Genomic DNA, 23,115 nt, shown 5'->3' on the forward strand with positions numbered 1-23,115 from the left:
GTTGATCAACTTTAGTTACACAAGTCAGATGGTGGTTAGTGATAATTGTGTGATAAAGTTTAGTGACACAAGTCAGCTGGTGGTTAGTGATAATTGGTTGATCAAATTTAGTGACACAAGTCAGCTGGTGGTTAGTGATAATTGGTTGATCAACTTTTGTTACACAAGTCAGCTGGTGGTTAGTGATAATTGTGTGATCAACTTTATTTACAGAAGTCAGCTGGTGGTTAGTGATAATTGTGTGATCAACTTTAGTAACACAAGTCAGCTGGTGGTTAGTGATAATTGTGTGAAAGTTTAGTAACACAAGTCAGCTGGTGGTTAGTGATAATTGTGTGATAAAGTTTAGTGACACAAGTCAACTGGTGGTTAGTGATAATTGTGATAAAGTTTAGTGACACAAGTCAGCTGGTGGTTAGTGATAATTGTGTGATCAACTTTAGTTACACAAGTCAGCTGGTGGTTAGTGATAATTGTGTGATCAACTTTAGTTACACAAGTCAGCTGGTGGTTAGTGATAATTGTGTGATCAACTTTAGTAACACAAGTCAGGTGGTGGTTAGTGATAATTGTGTGATCAACTTTAGTTACACAAGTCAGATGGTGGTTAGTGATAATTGTGTGATCAACTTTAGTGACACAAGTCAGCTGGTAGTTAGTGATAATTGGTTGATCAACTTTAGTTACACAAGTCAGCTGGTGGTTAGTGATAATTGGTTGATCAACTTTAGTTACACAAGTCAGCTGGTGGTTAGTGATAATTGGTTGATAAAGTTTAGTTACAGAAGTCAGCTGGTGGTTAGTGATAATTGTGTGATCAACTTTAGTTACACAAGTCAGCTGGTGGTTAGTGATAATTGGTTGATAAAGTTTAGTTACAGAAGTCAGCTGGTGGTTAGTGATAATTGTGTGATCAACTTTAGTAACACAAGTCAGCTGGTGGTTAGTGATAATTGTGTGAAAGTTTAGTAACACAAGTCAGCTGGTGGTTAGTGATAATTGTGTGATAAAGTTTAGTGACACAAGTCAACTGGTGGTTAGTGATAATTGTGTGATAAAGTTTAGTTACACAAGTCAGCTGGTGGTTAGTGATAATTGTGTGATAATGTTTAGTTACACAAGTCAGCTGGTGGTTAGTGATAATTGTGTGATCAACTTTAGTTACACAAGTCAGTTGGTGGTTAGTGATAATTGTGTGATAAAGTTTAGTGACACAAGTCAGCTGGTGGTTAGTGATAATTGTGTGATAATGTTTAGTTACACAAGTCAGCTGGTGGTTAGTGATAATTGTGTGATCAACTTTAGTTACACAAGTCAGTTGGTGGTTAGTGATAATTGGTTGATAAAGTTTAGTTACACAAGTCAGATGGTGGTTAGTGATAATTGTGTGATCAACTTTAGTAACACAAGTCAGATGGTGGTTAGTGATAATTGTGTGACCAACTTTAGTTACACAAGTCAGGTGGTGGTTAGTGATAATTGTGTGATAAAGTTTAGTGACACAAGTCAGCTGGTGGTTAGTGATAATTGTGTGATAATGTTTAGTTACACAAGTCAGCTGGTGGTTAGTGATAATTGTGTGATAATGTTTAGTTACACAAGTCAGCTGGTGGTTAGTGATAATTGTGTGATCAACTTTAGTTACACAAGTCAGTTGGTGGTTAGTGATAATTTGTTGATAAAGTTTAGTTACACAAGTCAGATGGTGGTTAGTGATAATTGTGTGATCAACTTTAGTAACACAAGTCAGCTGGTGGTTAGTGATAATTGTCAAAAAGTTTAGTTACACAAGTCAGCTGGTGGTTAGTGATAATTGTGTCATAAAGTTTAACTTTTAACAAGTTTAGTAATGTAACTACTGAAATAATTTCATATGTCTTGTTGCTACTGTAGTAATTTGGTTTAATACCTATCTTGTTGCTACTGAAGTAATACAACATTAATGTCCATATGTGATGTTTGTGTACAAGTATTAATTGTAAAGTAAATATTGTCCACAGAAATTATTGGTTTTAGAAATCATGTTTTGTTACAGCAACTGGAACTTTTAGCAATACATTGAAATACCTCGTGAAAGACTGTGACCCCAACAGTGGAGAGACAGATGATGATGAAGGTTACGAAGATGAATATGTGGTAAGGATGTTGTGGTCAGGTGTTTACTTCTTTTTCTACTAACTTTTTCTGTTTTTTTTTTTTTGTGTGTAGAATCCCTATGGACTGAAATGTAGTTTCTGATAGAAGTGAACAGGTTATATCTGAAAAATTGAGAAACTGTATTCTGATTAGTTGTGTTTTTATTTTGAATTCACATTCTCAAGTGTTTGTGAGAGTTTTAATGTATAACACATTTTGTAATGGTCTTTGTTTACTAACTAGCTTGAAGACCTAGAAGTGTGTGTGGCAGACCACGTGCAGAAGATTTTGAAACCAAACTTTGCAGCCTCGTGGGATGAACTTGGTCCTGATAACGAACTGGAAGACACATTTGCTTTATCGTCTATGACAACTCTAGAAGGTGGGAGATACCTGTGTAACCGTTTTAGATTAATGAAGTATATTTCTTGACACACTCGCACACAACTAGAATATGAGATGCATTTAAAGGTCTGTACAGCAGCACCAAGAATAATAACTTTGTACTTGTAGCAACAAAATTAGAATGAAGTGTTTAGGAAGAGACTGATATTAGTGTTAAAGATTTGAAACATTTTTGTCTTTACTTACTTTTACTGCAGTGTTGTCACCTTATTTGTGAAAAGTTAGTTTATGGAAAAACCTTGTTATTGGATTACAATGAGATTCTTTTGGTTTATTTATTATACTACTAGGCCTATAATATCTTTGCGTAAGTACACCTCAACAGGCTAACTTTTAATTTGATCAAACACATGTGACCTCTTTGTATTTGTTTAAATCATTATAGATTTATTAATTCTAACATTTAATGTAGTGTGTATATCTTCACTATAGTCTCTAAGGCAATGAAATTTTGTAGAATGGACAGCAACTGCCTGTTGTGGAGACACAGATGTAGAGGACACATTTTGAAAGCCTTATGCCTTTTGTCTTCAGTTCAGTGTGTGTAGATGTTGTCAATGTCCTGGTGGATTGTGGAGAGCATGTTATGATTTGTTGGATTATCACTGTTTCTGATTCGAGAAGAGATTTCCTGTAGATTCAACCAATAGCAGCCACAGGTTACTCACCTTTAATCTGGAATCTTTGTTTAGTGAAGGTTTAATAGTGTTACTATAAAATTATGCTTTGATTATTTTTTTATTTATTTTTTTTGTCTTCCAGAATTTGTTTGTGTCTATGATTCCAGTTTTCTCCCAGTTAATTGGCCCCACAGTCATGAAAACTTACCAGCCTTCTTAGAATGTCTCAATTCCGTAGACAAAATAATCCACTTCACTATGGAAATAGAGGAACAAAACAGTTTATTGTTTCTTGACATACTCATCAGCAAACAAGCAAGACAAATAACCATAACTGTATACAGAAAACCAACCCACATGAACAGATACCTACACTTGCAGTTCTATCATCCAATCTCAATAAAACAAGATATAATCCAATGCCTAAACAAGAGAGCAGAAAACATTTGCGATAAAACATCCATCGAATCAGAATGCCAAAATATCATAGAGAGTTTTAAACAGAATGGTTACACTTCCTTCTTCATCAAAAACTCCTTGAAGAAGATCACAACAGAAAGAAAAGATCAGAAAGTACCACCACTTACTTACCATACCTACAACATTTCAGTGAAAAACTCAAACAAATAGTCAAAAAATTCAACATAGAATTCTGGTGGAAATCCTACAATACCTTAAGGTTCATTCTGGTAAAAACAAAAACTTCGACCTACCAAAGAGAATCCCAAAAACGTCATATGTGAAATTCCGTGTTCCTGCAACGATACATGCCTTGGAGAAATGGGAAGAAAACTCACGACAAGAATAAAAGAACATAAAGACAGTACAAGAATCATGAAAACACAAAATTCAGCCATAGCAACTGGACACTGGGAGAAAACTACAATCATCAACACAGACAAATTCTGGAAGACAAGAAAAATCAAAGAATTATATTAAAACTATTAAACTTTCACTAAACAGAGATTCCAGATTAGAGATGAGTAACTTATGGCTGCCATTGGTTGAATCTACAGGAAATCTCTCCTCCAATCAGAAATAGTGATAATCCAACCAATTATAACACACACTTTACAATCCACCAGGACACTATAAAAGACCGGCAACACCTACACACACACTGACCTGAAGATGAAAGGCAGAAGACATTCGAAACGTCGTCCTCTGCACTTGTTGCGTCTTCACAACAAACAGTTGCTGTCCATTCTACAAAGTTTCTTCATGAATACTTTGCCAAAACAATCTATGAAGGAATAGTTCTATGACCTTTTAATACATTTCAAACTTTTTTTTTTAAATAAAACTTTATATTTCATCTGTTATTTTTCTCCACTCTATCTCATAATGGATTTGGTCACTTTGGTCTACCTCGTAACTACCAAAATAAAATATTAAACAAATCTACATTACTATTTTTTTAATATTTCTAGAGTAATTTCAAATGTAACATCGAACTATATTTATCCTAAGTAGTTTTAAGCTTATAACAACATACATCAATTTATAAGTAAATTTTATTGTTTTGTGGCCCTTGTAATTACCCTTTTGAACCTTGTCTGACTACTGTCTGCAAATTATAAGTTGTAAATCACTCAGAGCATATGCAGTTCATATAACTAGTGAATTACATTACTCGCACGTGTAACTCGTGAAACATTATTATTTGTTTTACCTAATCTAAAACAATTCTTATTTTTATATTTTAGTTTATTTTCTAATAATAAACATGAAAAACAAGTAACATTAACTAATCTTCATTTTTCTTGCTCTCAGGAACACACAAGCCTACTATTTTATAGTAATGGTACTAATACCCTAAATAATTTTTATTTTAATTAAATAATTCACTGAATAACATAACATGCAAAGGCAGACAATTTTCATTACCTTTCACAATTTGTCTGGCTTTCTAACTGTGCAATAGTTACTCATTAAGTTTTTCACTCTGAATGAAATTTATCTATTCAGAACCTAATGTTAATTAATACTTTGAAAGATGAAAACCTTGACTTTCTATCGATTATGTATAATGAGGGAACTGTTAATAAATCCTGAAAGAGAGGAAGTGACAGGTAGGTGTGGCAAAATGGGCCTAATTTACTATTTTTAATTCCAAAACTAAACAAAATAGAAGACTAAAATATATGGTTTGTCTGAGCAATTACAATTCTGTGGTAAATAATTTGTTTAATTTCTTATACCTTTTAACAGTATGGTGAATATTATGGAATATGATGCAGATAGAAAATGTCACCCTAGGAGAAATTGAAGGTTTTAAAATATATTTTCTCATAGACTTAAGAATGTAAAACTTGTATATATATCATGTCAGCTAAGGTTTTCTGCTGTACTAATTGATATGACAAAATAATTTAATACAATTTTGAATGTAAGACATTAGAGCTTTCCATCATGCACAGAAAAGGATGCCTGTTTGAAGGAAGTACATAAATAAACATTTGTTAAAACCTGGCATGGTTTAGTGTTCAATCTGTGGATCAAAACTGAACATGTTCACCTTGTAATCTATGGATCACAAGATAAGAACCAAACCTATTTTCCTTGTTACCTGTTATAATGTAAAAACCAATCCTATTATTTGTTGGTAAAGAGTAATGCTACAATTAATAATGTTGACTAGCTGCATTCTCTCCAGTCTATTGCTTCATAATCAGGGCTTACTAATGCTGACAGTTCTTGAGTAGTTTTGTGAGAAGTTAAACAGACGTCTGTAACTTCTTTAAAAATTAATGTTTTAACACAGTATTTTTAGTTTGATTTTATTGGAATGAAGTGCTTAACTGTTTAAGTAGTGGTGACAACAAGACTAAAGATGCTCCTTTAACACTGTTACTGGCACATGGAACAACATTGGTAATTTGTTCAAACGATGGAACAAGCACTTATAAATGTAGTCATAACGTAGATCCCAAATTAAACAGGGTGAGGTGGTTCAAACATTAAGTATTCTGTTTATTTACCACCAGATTTTTGTTTCTCTGAGACCTGATGATATGGATATCTGAACGGGACATTATTCTATACAAACAGACAACATTACTGGTATCGGTCAGTGTTCTGAACAGGACATTATTCTATACAAACAGACAACATTACTGGTACCGGTCAGTGTTCTGAACAGGACATTATTCTATACAAACAGACAACATTACTGGTACCGGTCAGTGTTCTGAACAGGACATTATTCTATACAAACAGACAACATTACTGGTACCGGTCAGTGTTCTGAACAGGACATTATTCTATACAAACAGACAACATTACTGGTACGGTCAGTGTTCTGAACAGGACATTATTCTATACAAACAGACAACATTACTGGTACCGGTCAGTGTTCTGAACAGGACATTATTCTATACAAACAGACAACATTACTGGTACCGGTCAGTGTTCTGAACAGGACATTATTCTATACAAACAGACAACATTACTGGTACCAGTCAGTGTTCTGAACAGGACATTATTCTATACAAACAGACAACATTACTGGTACCAGTCAGTGTTCTGAACAGGACATTATTCTATACAAACAGACAACATTACTGGTATCAGTCAGTGTTCTGAACAGGACATTATTCTATACAAACAGACAACATTACTGGTACTGGTCAGTGTTCTGAACAGGACATTATTCTATACAAACAGACAACATTACTGGTACCGGTCAGTGTTCTGAACAGGACATTATTCTATACAAACAGACAACATTACTGGTACGGTCAGTGTTCTGAACAGGACATTATTCTATACAAACAGACAACATTACTGGTACCGGTCAGTGTTCTGAACAGGACATTATTCTATACAAACAGACAACATTACTAGTACCGGTCAGTGTTCTGAACAGGACATTATTCTATACAAACAGACAACATTACTGGTACCGGTCAGTGTTCTGAACAGGACATTATTCTATACAAACAGACAACATTACTGGTATCGGTCAGTGTTCTGAACAGGACATTATTCTATACAAACAGACAACATTACTGGTATCAGTCAGTGTTCTGAACAGGACATTATTCTATACAAACAGACAACATTACTGGTACCGGTCAGTGTTCTGAACAGGACATTATTCTATACAAACAGACATTACTGGTATCGGTCAGTGTTCTGAACAGGACATTATTCTATACAAACAGACAACATTACTGGTATCAGTCAGTGTTCTGAACACGACATTATTCTATACAAACAGACAACATTACCGGTACCAGTCCGTGCTCTTGAACAGGACATTATACAGACAGACAACATTACCGGTACCAGGACCGTGTCAGTGTTCTGAACAGGACATTATTCTATACAAACAGACAACATTACTGGTATCGGTCAGTGTTTGAACAGGACATTATTCTATACAAACAGACAACATTACTGGTATCAGTCAGTACTCAGTAATTGTTACATGGATGTTTTGTATTTGTAAATATATATGAAATTTGTTTCGTATTCATATATGAATCTGTACTTATGATAAAGGTATAATAATTTATTTGTCATCTGTGTTACGTAGATACTCTGGGTCTTTATAACTAGTTAACTATACAAGGTTTGTCTGTTGATGTTGCATTTATATTTTAGAATTGTTACATGCACAGAAGGTAAAGATTAACTAGGCCTATTTAATAATTATACATTGACGTTGCGGGACTTATACCATAATAACAAGGTTTGATTTAATGTTCTCTTGTTACATTTTTACTATTTGTGACAGTGCAAGTAACTATATATCATTGGCATTGTGAGTTTTACTCTGACACTATCATTATTCTCAGTGTATTGGTGCTACTGTTTAACATTAGCAAGAAATTAAAACATTATTGTACTCGCAACATAGACATGACAAACCACTAAAACATTATTGTGCTAGCAACATTGACATGTGACAATCCACTAAAACATTATTGTGCTAGCAACATTGACATCTGACAAACCATTAAAACATTATTGTACTAACAACATTGACATCTGGCAAACCATTAAAACATTATAGTACTAACAACATTGACATCTGGCAAACCACGAAAACATTATTGTGCTAGCAACGCTGACATATGGCAAACCACGAAAACATTATTGTGCTAGCAACGCTGACATATGGCAAACCACGAAAACATTATTGTGCTAGCAACGCTGACATATGGCAAACCACGAAAACATTATTGTGCTAGCAACGCTGACATATGGCAAACCACGATAACATTATTGGGCTAGCAATGCTGACATATGGCAAACCACGAAAACATTATTGTGCTAGCAATGCTGACATATGGCAAACCACGAAAACATTATTGGGCTAGCAATGCTGACATATGGCAAACCACGAAAACATTATTGGGCTAGCAATGCTGACATATGGCAAACCACGAAAACATTATTGGGCTAGCAATGCTGACATATGGCAAACCACGAAAACATTATTGGGCTAGCAATGCTGACATATGGCAAACCACGAAAACATTATTGTGCTAGCAACATTGATATCTGGTGAACCAATAAAACATTATTGTACTATTAGTATTGATATCTGGTGAACCATTAAAACACTATTGTACTAGCAACACCAGTATCTGATGAATGAAGATGTTTTCTGATGTTGTTTTCCTTAGATCATTTATTTACTCTATTTTTTGATCAATGCTAATAAACCTGTGTACTGTTGATGAATGATTGTCTGGAACTAGTGCTAAGTGTGTTTTGTTACAAATAGTTACTGTTTGTTTGTTTTTGCAGAAGCCATAAAGAGCATCATTCAATTCATGGGAATGCAGCCGTGTGAACGATCCGACAAAGTGCCAGAAGGAAAGAGTGCCCACACTCTCTTCCTGGCAGGAGTTTATAGAGGAGGTCACGACGTCCTAGTTAGAGCTAAGTTGGCTCTTGGGGCTAGCTCCGAAGGCGTTACTATGAATCTGGCCGTTCGTAGCACGGACCCCATCGTTAGCGAGGTGATAGCTTCTGCAGTTGGTTAGTTTGATTTTTCATTTTTCAGAACTGTTTATCATGTATGTGCCTGTGGTCTCATTACCATCACTACTGGATTGAAAAGCTCCCATGTGACAAACAATGTGAATTATCCTTACTTTCAGGTGATTGTATTCACTTTTTTTTTTCTATTATATACAAGAGAAATATCCTAATATTTGTGTTCTGTAATCCTTGGCCTATCATTTAACACAGAAAAAGCACTAATGAAGTAAGTGTCACTTAAAAAAATCACCATGCCAGTGTGTTACATTTACTGTTCAAAATTATTTGTGGTTACAGGGAAAACAACTAACAGGTTTGAATGCAATTTTGAACAAAAATGGTTGATAAAATACTATCTGAGCAGTGTTAAAATTGAAGAACAGTTGTAGTTTAAGTGGAACCAAAAGTTGCCTTGTTACACAGTCAAAGTGTCAAAAAGAATGATAGATGTACAATATTGTTTGTAAAGTTAAAATAATAAAACAGCTGGTGTACAAAAGGTAATGCTTAAAAGTACATTGATTTGATCTTAAAATCATGTATTTGTTAAGTTTATCATACCACTTGTGTACGTTTTTGTAGTATGAACCAGAAACTACAGCTATAAATTAAGTTTTATCTAACTGATGAGAACTTAATATTTAAATTAAAATCACTGTTTAAATGAATTGACTGCAGCGTATGAGACACGAATACTGTCTGGATTTTTCTGTACTTCAAAGTTTATTTGTTAAGTGGAATTTTTAATTAAATTAATATAATTTTTTTTTCTCTTACTCCATTCACGATTTTTATTGCAAATATCCAGTTACTTCACTGGACGTGACAGATAATTTGTTTAGTGTCCACTTCTAGCCTTTTGTCCAGTAAATGGACAAATGTAAGGAATGTCTTAAATTCAGTCTCTATTGTCAAGAGTTTTTGGGGGAGTACTGGAACAAACTTCATAAAGAGATATTGTATGCATGAATTCAGTGTTTGATATTAGGATATATAAAGTTTCTCAAAGTAACTGTGTACTTTTTACAGATATTAAGCTCTAACATTGGTAAGTAATATCTTTACATTTGCTGCTGAACATATTTTGTTTTTATATTCTTCTCTTTTTAGCATATCATTGGACTAGTATATAACATAATTCATGCTGCATAACAGTAATTATTATAAAAATGTCAGTTTCTCGTATTTCACTAATGTGTGGTTGAGTTCTTTGCTAACCATTATAGAAAACTGTTCTAGATCAGTTCTTTGTTTTCAAGGTAACTTGAATGTTTCAGAGCTCTTCAAATTCATCAGAAAGTAACTGATACTGTTAACAATAACATGAGAAAGTGTATGCTGGTTGATCAGAAAGTGTCTATTGTTAACAATAACATGAGGAAGTGTATGCTGGTTGATCAGAAAGTGTCTATTGTTAACAATAACATGAGGAAGTGTATGCTGGTTGATCAGAAAGTGTCTATTGTTAACAATAACATGAAGTGTATGCTGGTTGATCAGAAAGTGACTGTTGTTAACAATAACATGAGGAAGTGTATGCTGGTTGATCAGGAAGTGTCTATTGTTAACAATAACATGAGGAAGTGTATGCTGGTTGATCAGAAAGTGTCTATTGTTAACAATAACATGAGGAAGTGTATGCTGGTTGATCAGAAAGGGACTGTTGTTAACAATAACATGAGGAAGTGTATGCTGGTTGATCAGAAAGGGACTGTTGTTAACAATAACATGAGGAAGTGTATGCTGGTTGATCAGAAAGTGTCTATTCTTAACAATAACATGAGGAAGTGTATGCTGGTTGATCAGAAAGTGTCTATTCTTAACAATAACATGAGGAAGTGTATGCTGGTTGATCAGAAAGTGTCTATTCTTAACAATAACATGAGGAAGTGTATGCTGGTTGATCAGAAAGTGTCTATTCTTAACAATAACATGAGGAAGTGTATGCTGGTTGATCAGAAAGTGTCTATTCTTAACAATAACATGAGGAAGTGTATGCTGGTTGATCAGAAAGTGTCTATTGTTAACAGTAACATCAGGAAGCGTATGCTGGTTGATCAGAAAGTGACTGTTGTTAACAATAACATGAAGTGTATGCTGGTTGATCAGAAAGTGTCTATTGTTAACAATAACATGAGGAAGTGTATGCTGGTTGATCAGGAAGTGTCTATTGTTAACAATAACATGAGGAAGTGTATGCTGGTTGATCAGAAAGTGACTGTTGTTAACAATAACATCAGGAAGTGTATGCTGGTTGATCAGAAAGTGACTGTTGTTAACAATAACATCAGGAAGTGTATGCTGGTTGATCAGAAAGTGACTGTTGTTAACAATAACATCAGGAAGTGTATGCTGGTTGATCAGAAAGTGACTGTTGTTAACAATAACATCAGGAAGCGTATGCTGGTTGATCAGAAAGTGTCTTTTGTTAACAGTAACATCAGGAAGCGTATGCTGGTTGATCAGAAAGTGTTTATTGTTAACAGTAACATGAGGAAGTGTATGCTGGTTGATCAGAAAGTGTCTATTGTTAACAGTAACATGAGGAAGTGTATGCTGGTTGATCAGAAAGTGTCTATTGTTAACAATAACATGAGGATGTGTATGCTGGTTGATCAGAAAGTGTCTATTGTTAACAGTAACATCATGAAGTGTATGCTGGTTGATCAGAAGGTGTCTGATATTGTTAACAGTAACATCAGGAAGTGTATGCTGGTTGATCAGAAGGTGTCTGATATTGTTAACAGTAACATCAGGAAGTGTATGCTGGTTGATCAGAAAGTGTCTGATGTTAGTGATAACATAAGGAAATGTATGCTGGTTGATCAGAAAGTGTCTGATATTGTTAACAGTAACATCAGGAAGTGTATGCTGGTTGATCAGAAAGTGTCTGATGTTAGTGATAACATAAGGAAATGTATGCTGCTTGTATCGTTTTGTTCATCTCCAGTTTAGTTGTGTATGGTTTGTTTTAGTTTTGAGATGATCAACATGTAAATTATGAATTACAAAATATAAAAAGAAAAGTCAGAAAATAGAGAAATTTTGGGGTTAAAATGTTTATGCAGTCTAATTGTTTTAATGAATTTCTAAATTTTGGTTTTAAAGTTTTCATGAAGTGTAACATGTTATAAGAGTAACAGTTATGTCTTTGGATGAGCAGAAATTTATCCTTGGATAATTTGTTATTTTGATCATTTCATAAGTAATTGTGTGTTTTTATAACACTTATCTCAACTGGAGCAGTTTATGAAAGGGTAAATAAGTGTTTTCATTTCCAAGCTGTTAGCATCACAGACTAGTCTATTATGGAGCATTGCTGCTGGAATATTGAAATAAGAATTTGAATGTCATGTTTTATTAACCTTAATTAGCATTATTTTAAGTTATTGGTATATTGCTTTATGTTTGTCTCTATGTATTATAACATCTTGTTCTAAACCATTCCAGTCAGTACAATGGGAGCTTTTTATTTTTAAGTAGTTGTCAGTAACATGATGATACATGAAGTATGTTCATTTTATGTACTTGGACTGTCATGCACTGTTAGCTGAGTGAATAAATTGAATGTTTTCATAGTGGATTGGATTTTGTGTTTACTTGGAAAAACAATGGTGAAACATTAGTATCACTGAATTAAAGACTTAAAAACAGTTTTTTGTGTTGTTTAATTATGATGTTAACTGCTGGCCCTCCTAAAATTCAACCTTGTTGGGTTCTCTTAGATATGAACAAATTATAAACTCTTGGTTAATTTAAATGTTGTATAATCTTTGTTGTCATGGTAATACAGTCAATAACTTTTTAATATCACAACCATCACTCATTCATTTTCAACCAGAAACTAATTTCTAAAGTCAACCCTGACTGCTTATTTCAGGTTTACAATCTGCATTTCACTTGTGAACAACTATGTTCATCATATTAATTAATAACAAACTAGACTTGTAAAAATAATAAAATTTTGTTGTCCTTTAACTACTGTAGTAGATGTAAGCTTGACTTTTATCAAACAAATAAACTGTGTTTAGTCAAGTCTTTCAGTCACACCTGGTACTTTATTAAATAAATATTTAAATGTTTATTTTATTGAAGTTGAATGGGTAAAGGTGGGGTATTTGTCTAAGACAATAGAAATGTTTTCTTAACATTTCACTTCCATTTTGTTGTTTGTATGTATTTACTTGGCTACATTTAGATTTCTTATCTGGTAGAGTGAAGAGAGAGGCCTCATTAAATATTTCCAGTATTAGTCGTTATACTTGGAATGTTTCTAAACGAGGAACTTGTAATCAGTGATGTCGAGAAAACCCACTTGTAGAGAAATATATATGTAAAAACAGCTCGTTTGGGTTGAGAAAATATTTTACGTAGAGAAGTGAACAACGTTTCGACCTTCGGTCATCGTCAGGTTCACAAAGAAAGAAAGAGGTAACTGACCGGAAGCTGACCACATGTTTGGAAGGGGTTGTGTAACTGAGTGTTGAAATGTAGAGGGCGGTATTAGATGTTTGAATATATAATTTTATTTTATATTTAATATAGGTATAAAGGCGTTTCTTTATATTGGTTTATTTTGAGTTTAAGTTGTTGTATAAGTAAGGCTTCTTTAATTTTGCATTTGTTTGTTTGTTTCTTTATTTAGTATTTGAGTGTTTTCTATGGTTATGTTGTGTTTATTTGACTTGCAGTGTTTGAAAACGTGTGAAAAAGTCACTTTTTATGTTCTTTGAATCTGGTTTTCATTTTTCTACTTGTTTCTCCAATATAGAAGTCGTGGCAGTTATCACATTGTATTTTATAAATAATGTTGGTGTGGTGTTTGTCAGTGTAGTTTTTACATAGTATAGACCTCAGTTTTGTGCCGGGTTTTTGAATAAATTTGGTATTAACTGGAATGTCATATTTTGTTACTAGTTTTTGCCAAATGTTGGTTATTTGTCTGCTGATGTCGGAATATATGGTATGCAGCAGTGTATGGTTTTGTGATTCGTGAGATATATTTACTTTTGTTGGTTGATTTTACTTTCTGTCTAGGTGTGTGCATATAATGTTTTCTATGGTTTGTGGAGGAAACTTATTGATGTTGATGAAGTATTGTTTTATTTTGTCTAATTCATTGTTAATTTTATCTGGTGAACGTAGTTTTATGGCTGTGTTACCTCTTTCTTTCTTTGTGAAACTGACGATGACCAAAGAAGGTCGAAACGTTGTTCGCTCTTTTAGGTAAAATATTTTCTCAACCCAAACGAGCCGTTTTTGCATGTATATGAGGTACTTGTAAGTAGATCAGTTGAGATGAATATTTTTTTTTTTAAATAGGACGTACATTTGCTAATAAAAACAACTGATCTTTACCTACTAGAAAATTATTCAATACTGTTCCAAGCTGAAGTGTAAGGAAGATGTGATTATTTTTGAAACTTGTGGATTTCTATGAGAGTGGTTTGTTAGGGCCTGCTAACTGGAGGTTTGAAGGAAATCTAGTTATGGAAAATGTGTATTTATTTAGAGTGGTTTGTTAGGGCCTGCTAACTGGAGGTTTGAAGGAAATCTAGTTATGGAAAATGTGTATTTATTTAGAGTGGTTTGTTAGGGCCTGCTAACTGGAGGTTTGAAGGAAATCTAGTTATGGAAAATGTGTATTTATTTAGAGTGGTTTGTTAGGGCCTGCTAACTGGAGGTTTGAAGGAAATCTAGTTATGGAAAATGTGTATTTATTTCTACAAATATTTTAATGGGGCAAAACATACACGAACATAAGAAAAATACAAATAAAACAATGAAATACGAGCAAATATGTCTGTGTTGGATTTACATGAGAGAGGAAGGGAAAAAAACTTTAATGGACTTATCCAATAGACCATTTTATGCCTTCTGTCTTTTAAGGGAAACTACAGCTTGATTAAGGTAGACTGACCCTTAAAGAAAGCCCCCAGTATTTCAAAAAATCATTTTTATAATTTAACCTAAATTGAAGGTATAACCTCATTTCTACATAGCAAATAACTCGTTTTTATCTAAAAATCTTAACCAACCTGTAATAAATGGTTGATAATAAAATTGAAGGTATAACCTCATTTCTACATAGCAATTAACTCGTTTTTATCTAAAAATCTTAACCAACCTGTAATAAATGGTTGATAATAAAATTGAAGGTATAACCTCATTTCTACATAGCAATTAACTCGTTTTTATCTAAAATCTTAACCAACCTGTAATAAATGGTTGATAATAAAATTGAAGGTATAACCTCATTTCTACATAGCAAATAACTCGTTTTTATCTAAAATCTTAACCAACCTGTAATAAATGGTTGATAATAAAATTGAAGGTATAACCTCATTTCTACATAGCAATTAACTCGTTTTTATCTAAAAATCTTAACCAACCTGTAATAAATGGTTGATAATAAAATTGAAGGTATAACCTCATTTCTACATAGCAATTAACTCGTTTTTATCTAAAAATCTTAACCAACCTGTAATAAATGGTTGATAATAAAATTGAAGGTATAACCTCATTTCTACATAGCAATTAACTCGTTTTTATCTAAAAATCTTAACCAACCTGTAATAAATGGTTGATAATAAAATTGAAGGTATAACCTCATTTCTACATAGCAATTAACTCGTTTTTATCTAAAAATCTTAACCAACCTGTAATAAATGGTTGATAATAAAATTGAAGGTATAACCTCATTTCTACATAGCAATTAACTCGTTTTTATCTAAAATCTTAACCAACCTGTAATAAATGGTTGATAATAAAATTGAAGGTATAACCTCATTTCTACATAGCAAATAACTCGTTTTTATCTAAAAATCTTAACCAACCTGTAATAAATGGTTGATAATAAAATTGAAGGTATAACCTCATTTCTACATAGCAAATAACTCGTTTTTATCTAAAAATCTTAACCAACCTGTAATAAATGGTTGATAATAAAATTGAAGGTATAACCTCATTTCTACATAGCAATTAACTCGTTTTTATCTAAAATCTTAACCAACCTGTAATAAATGGTTGATAATAAAATTGAAGGTATAACCTCATTTCTACATAGCAATTAACTCGTTTTTATCTAAAATCTTAACCAACCTGTAATAAATGGTTGATAATAAAATTGAAGGTATAACCTCATTTCTACATAGCAATTAACTCGTTTTTATCTAAAATCTTAACCAACCTGTAATAAATGGTTGATAATAAAATTGAAGGTATAACCTCATTTCTACATAGCAATTAACTCGTTTTTATCTAAAAATCTTAACCAACCTGTAATAAATGGTTGATAATAAAATTGAAGGTATAACCTCATTTCTACATAGCAATTAACTCGTTTTTATCTAAAAATCTTAACCAACCTGTAATAAATGGTTGATAATAAAATTGAAGGTATAACCTCATTTCTACATAGCAAATAACTCGTTTTTATCTAAAATCTTAACCAACCTGTAATAAATGGTTGATAATAAAATTGAAGGTATAACCTCATTTCTACATAGCAATTAACTCGTTTTTATCTAAAAATCTTAACCAACCTGTAATAAATGGTTGATAATAAAATTGAAGGTATAACCTCATTTCTACATAGCAATTAACTCGTTTTTATCTAAAAATCTTAACCAACCTGTAATAAATGGTTGATAATAAAATTGAAGGTATAACCTCATTTCTACATAGCAATTAACTCGTTTTTATCTAAAATCTTAACCAACCTGTAATAAATGGTTGATAATAAAATTGAAGGTATAACCTCATTTCTACATAGCAATTAACTCGTTTTTATCTAAAAATCTTAACCAACCTGTAATAAATGGTTGATAATAAAATTGAAGGTATAACCTCATTTCTACATAGCAATTAACTCGTTTTTATCTAAAAATCTTAACCAACCTGTAATAAATGGTTGATAATAAAATTGAAGGTATAACCTCATTTCTACATAGCAATTAACTCGTTTTTATCTAAAAATCTTAACCAACCTGTAATAAATGGTTGATAATAAAATTGAAGGTATAACCTCATTTCTACATTATCTAAAATCTTAACCAACCTGTAATAAATGGTTGATAATAAAATTGAAGGTATAACCTCATTTCTACATAGCAATTAACTCGTTTTATCTAAAATCTTAACCAACCTGTAATAAATGGTTGATAATAAAATTGAAGGTATAACCTCATTTCTACATAGCAATTAACTCGTTTTTATCTAAAAATCTTAACCAACCTGTAATAAATGGTTGATAATAAAATTGAAGGTATAACCTCATTTCTACATAGCAATTAACTCGTTTTTATCTAAAATCTTAACCAACCTGTAATAAATGGTTGATAATAAAATTGAAGGTATAACCTCATTTCTACATAGCAATTAACTCGTTTTTATCTAAAATCTTAACCAACCTGTAATAAATGGTTGATAATAAAATTGAAGGTATAACCTCATTTCTACATAGCAATTAACTCGTTTTATCTAAAATCTTAACCAACCTGTAATAAATGGTTGATAATAAAATTGAAGGTATAACCTCATTTCTACATAGCAATTAACTCGTTTTTATCTAAAATCTTAACCAACCTGTAATAAATGGTTGATAATAAAATTGAAGGTATAACCTCATTTCTACATAGCAATTAACTCGTTTTTATCTAAAAATCTTAACCAACCTGTAATAAATGGTTGATAATAAAATTGAAGGTATAACCTCATTTCTACATAGCAATTAACTCGTTTTTATCTAAAATCTTAACCAACCTGTAATAAATGGTTGATAATAAAATTGAAGGTATAACCTCATTTCTACATAGCAATTAACTCGTTTTTATCTAAAAATCTTAACCAACCTGTAATAAATGGTTGATAATAAAATTGAAGGTATAACCTCATTTCTACATAGCAATTAACTCGTTTTTATCTAAAAATCTTAACCAACCTGTAATAAATGGTTGATAATAAAATTGAAGGTATAACCTCATTTCTACATAGCAATTAACTCGTTTTTATCTAAAAATCTTAACCAACCTGTAATAAATGGTTGATAATAAAATTGAAGGTATAACCTCATTTCTACATAGCAATTAACTCGTTTTTATCTAAAAATCTTAACCAACCTGTAATAAATGGTTGATAATAAAATTGAAGGTATAACCTCATTTCTACATAGCAATTAACTCGTTTTTATCTAAAATCTTAACCAACCTGTAATAAATGGTTGATAATAAAATTGAAGGTATAACCTCATTTCTACATAGCAATTAACTCGTTTTTATCTAAAAATCTTAACCAACCTGTAATAAATGGTTGATAATAAAATTGAAGGTATAACCTCATTTCTACATAGCAATTAACTCGTTTTTATCTAAAAATCTTAACCAACCTGTAATAAATGGTTGATAATAAAATTGAAGGTATAACCTCATTTCTACATAGCAATTAACTCGTTTTTATCTAAAAATCTTAACCAACCTGTAATAAATGGTTGATAATAAGTTTATTTTCCTTCAGGTGTCATTTTATAAAGTCAGTATCAGCTTGTCCTTTAACACACCTGATATTACACTCTTTCATAGTTCAAGTTTATTTTCCTTCAGGTGTCATTTTATAAAGTCAGTATCAGCTTGTCCTTTAACACACCTGATATTACACTCTTTCATAGTTCAAGTTTATTTTCCTTCAGGTGTCATTTTATAAAGTCAGTATCAGCTTGTCCTTTAACACACCTGTTATTACACTCTTTCATAGTTCAAGTTTATTTTCCTTCAGGTGTCATTTTATAAAGTCAGTATCAGCCTGTCCTTTAACACACCTGATATTACACTCTTTCATAGTTCAAACATCTTTAGCAATTGTCTTGTTAAGATTCTAATTACCATGAATGAAGGCTTTAATTAAAATTAATTGTTTGTAGCCATTTGACATTGCAGAAAATTTGTTTTTGATTAAAGCTGTTCACAAAGAATGTGCATTTTATCATTACAGGTAAAGTTGTAATGTTAAAACAGGTTGTATTTCTTTATACATGCAATATTAATTATGGGGCTGAGCATGGCCAGGTAGTTAGGGTGCTCGACTTGTAGTGTCAGAGTTGCGGGTTTGAATACACGTCACTTCAAACATGCTCATCCTTTTAGCTGTGAGAAGTTATAATGCGCAAACAATCTCACTATCTATTGGTAAAAGAGTTTGCAGCAGGTGGTGGTGATTAGCTACTTTCCCTCTAGTCTTACACTGCTAACCTAGGCTTTGCACGAAATTCAAAAAGAAATTTTAAATTAAGTGATTGGAGATAACATCAAATATACCAAGAGAATTAAATGAATACAGACCATTTAGTTACACTAACAGAAGCAATTGTTGATACTTTTAATAAACGAGAATGCACTGTTGCTTGCTTTCTCGATATTTGACAATGTATCGCATAACGGTCTCTGGTTCCGAATGCGAGAAATGAGACTACAGAAAACAGAAGATGTAATCAGTGTTGAAGGGACCATCTCGGAGTGTTTCACTCCAGAAGCTGGTGTCTTTCAACGAGGGGTGGTTATGCCTATTCTCTTCATCATGTATGTAAACAATGTCTCTAAAAGATCCAAATAATGGATACTCCTCACAGTTTGCTGACAATGTGGCAATCTGGAAAAGTACACCAACAACAGCAGCAACAAACATACAATCACAATTAAATAGAATAAGTGAATATTGTAAAAAATATAGAATAAAAATAAATACAACTAGGAGTATTCACTACTAACTAGTAAAAACAGTGGAGCAACAGCAGACAATACTATAAAAATATATAAAACATACATTAGACCCGTCATTGACTATGCAGCTCCCGGATGAATAAATGTATGCAAAAAACTAGTACAAGCAATGCAAAATACACTACTCACAACAGCTTATAAAGTACCCAGAACTACATCAGAATTTATGCATAAATACGCAAACATAGCAACAACAGCAGATAGATTTCTACATAGTACAATAAATTATTTTGACAAAATATAGAGAAAAAACGAACTAGACAGATACTGCGTACATGATGAGGATAGTCTTGAACACCTTTCAACAGTAAATATATATTGTCAAATAAAATTAGACTCCAGATTAGTTTAGGGGTTAACTAATAAACATTGAAAAGGATTTATGTAAATATTTTATAGTTGATACCTATCTAAGGAAAGTGGAAATAATTATGGAACCACAAAGAGAGATGATTTATTTGCATTAAATATATGTGTACATAGTTCATGGACGTTGTCCAGATAGGGGCCTGAGTAAGTGCGTGTTACTCTGGCCCTTGTGTACAATGTACACTGGTGGCCACAATCTTAAGGCCAATGAACGTAAAGACAAAATATGCATTTTGCGTTGGTAGACTAAACCTCTTATTTGAGTAGAGCTTCGAAAGATGAAAATAAGAAAATGGAAAATAAAAATAAAAAACTTTTAGCATTTAATACGGAAAATGTGAACACTATGAAATTAGCCTAAATACTAGCTGGTCAAAAGTTTAAGATCATACTGAAACGAAGAGTTTATTGGTAAACACATAACGAAATTTAGTCATTTGTGTTCAAGCATTAGCGTTGTCGACATCTCCCGTGCTACGTTGGGTAAAAACATGGTAAAGGCTGAAACGTTGACAGAGTTTGAACGTGGCAGAATTGTCGAGCTGCAAAAGCAAGGTCTCTCTCAACGTGCCTTCGCTGGTGAGATTGGGCGTAGTAAAACTGCTATTGCAAATTTCTTAAAAGACCCTGAATGATACGGAACGAGAATTTCAAGTGGTCATCCCAAGAAAATTTCGCCAGCCTTGAGCAAGAGGATTCGATGGGTTGTCCAGCTAGACACCAGCCGATCGTCGAATCAGATTAAGGTCCTTACGAACGCATAATGCAGCTCAAGAACAATAAGACGCCATCTACGAGAGAAAAGCTTTAAAAACCGTAAACGTCTTTAAAGACCACGCCTCCTTCTACACCACGAAACACCTCGGGTAAACTTTGCTGAGAAGCACCAAACATAGGACGTAGAAAATTGACGAAAGTTTTGTTCTCTGAAGAGAAAAATGTAACCTGGATAGTCCAGATGGCTTCTAACGTAACTGGGATGTTAAGGATATCCCACCAGAGACATTTTCTATACGACACAGTAGAGGAGGTTCGATCATGATATGGGGTGCTTTCTCCTTCCCTGGAACAATGGAGTTTCAGGTTACACAGGGGCGTCAAAAAGCAGCTGGCTACATTGGCATGTTGGAGAGAGCATCCTTATTGACTGAAGGCCCTCGCTTGTGTGGAAATGACTGAATCTTTCAGCAGAACAATGCTGCAATCTACAATGCCCGCAGGACAAAGAACTTTTTCGTGGCGAATAACGTGATTCTTTTGGATCATTTGGCGTGTTCGCCCGAACTGAACTCCATTGAAAATGTTTGGGAGTGGATGGCAAGGGAAGTCTATAAAAATGGACGTCAATTCCAAATACTGCATGATCTTCGTGAAGCCATCTTTACCACTTAGAATAACATTCTAGCTAGCCTTCTGCAAACGTTTATATCAACCATGCCAAAGCGAATGTTTGCAGTTATTCGCAATAACAACCGCGCGACTCATACTGAGACCTTTTGTTGGGCGTTTCCCACCCTGTTTAGGACTTCTTTTTGGTATGGCCTTAAACATCTGACCAGCTAGTATTAAGGCTAATTTTATAGTGTTCACATTTTCCCTATTAAATACTAAAAGTTTTTTATTTTCCCTTTTCTTATTTTTGTCTTTCGAAGCTTTACTGAAATAAGTTGTTGAGTCTAACAAAGCAAAATGCATATTTGTTCTTTATATTTATTGGCCTTAAGATTTTGACCAGTAGTGTATAAATAAATACACTTAACAGATGTTGAAACAAATACAAAGGAAGGAGGAAGAGGTTGACGAAACCTGACCCTCCTAAGTATATAAACATAAATAACTGTGAGAGTTTGTTTATTTGTTTGTTTTGGAATTTCGCACAAAGCTACTCGAGGGCTATCTGTGCTAGCCGTCCCTAATTTTGCAGTGTAAGACTAGAGGGGAGGCAGCTAGTCATCACCACCCACCGCCAACTCTTGGGCTACTCTTTTACCAACGAATAGTGGGATTGACCGTCACATTATAACGCCCCCACGGCTGGGAGGGCGAGCATGTTTGGCGCGACTCGGGCGCGAACCCGCGACCCTCAGATTACGAAGCGCATGCCCTAACTGTGAGAGGAAATGATTGAAAACAATTAAAACTACAGTACAATCTACGTCAAACATTAAAAAGTTATTTCTTAATCCATTCTCTGACTTGTTTAAAACATGGTGCCCTCCATGGCCAGGTAAGTTAAAGCGTTAGACTCGTAATCTAGGGTCGCGGGTTCGAATCTCCGTCGCACCAAACATGTTCGCCTTTTCAGCCGTGGGGGCTTTATAATGTGACGGTCAATCCCACTATTCATTGATAAAAGAGTATCCCAAGAGTTGGCGGTGGGTGGTGATGACTAGCTACCTTCCCTCTAGTCTTACACTGCTAAATTAGGGACGGCTAGCGCAGATAGCACTCGAGTAGCTTTGGCCGAAATTCAAAACAAACTAAATCAATCTTTTTCATTCTGAGCTGAACATTTCTTCGTACATTCAGATAATTTCGTTTTTTATGTTTGGTCAGTTTTTGTTATCTTTCTGATCTAGTTGGGCTTGAAGATTCATTTTTGAGGTATGGTCTCTTTAATGTCTCAACACATATTCATTCTTTTGAGTTCAAGCCAGATTTTCTAACAAGCATAACTACCATTTTATTTTCTTAATTTTTTTAATACAACCTTTATCTGCAATTTTTGGCAATATGTCCTTTAAAACTACACTTGACGCTCCTATTATTATTTGATGGTTTATTCTTTTCATTTTGTGTAAATAGTTGCCGAATTA

General features: G+C 33.3%; 2 protein-coding genes across 2 annotated transcripts in view; both read left to right on the top strand.

Annotated features, from left to right (window-relative positions):
- The window catches only part of LOC143256395 (coatomer subunit gamma-2-like), a 51,374-nt gene extending 40,302 nt beyond the window's left edge, over window positions 1-11,072 (top strand). The window contains 3 exon segments of the mRNA XM_076513584.1: window positions 2,036-2,136; window positions 2,380-2,518; window positions 8,922-11,072. Of these exon segments, the coding sequence (XP_076369699.1) occupies window positions 2,036-2,136; window positions 2,380-2,518; window positions 8,922-9,160 (479 nt within the window). The 3' untranslated portion in view covers window positions 9,161-11,072.
- Window positions 10,482-12,741, top strand: LOC143256394 (uncharacterized). Its single transcript, XM_076513583.1, has 2 exons — window positions 10,482-11,831; window positions 11,886-12,741. The coding sequence occupies exons 1-2, from the start codon at window positions 10,482-10,484 to the stop codon at window positions 12,111-12,113; spliced, it is 1,578 nt and encodes a 525-aa protein (XP_076369698.1). The 3' UTR covers window positions 12,114-12,741.
- Window positions 12,742-23,115: the final 10,374 nt, after the last annotated feature.

This window comes from Tachypleus tridentatus, chromosome 7, assembly GCF_004210375.1.
Source record: "Tachypleus tridentatus isolate NWPU-2018 chromosome 7, ASM421037v1, whole genome shotgun sequence".
In the NCBI taxonomy this organism is placed as follows: domain Eukaryota; kingdom Metazoa; phylum Arthropoda; class Merostomata; order Xiphosura; family Limulidae; genus Tachypleus; species Tachypleus tridentatus.

Bases quoted from the DNA above. Each gene is read 5' to 3' on its own strand.
- LOC143256394 (XM_076513583.1), top strand. From the start codon at position 10,482: ATGAGAAAGTGTATGCTGGTTGATCAGAAAGTGTCTATTGTTAACAAT. The intron at 11,832-11,885 runs GTGTCTGATATT...GTTGATCAGAAG, and splicing joins GTATGCTGGTTGATCAGAAG to GTGTCTGATATTGTTAACAG.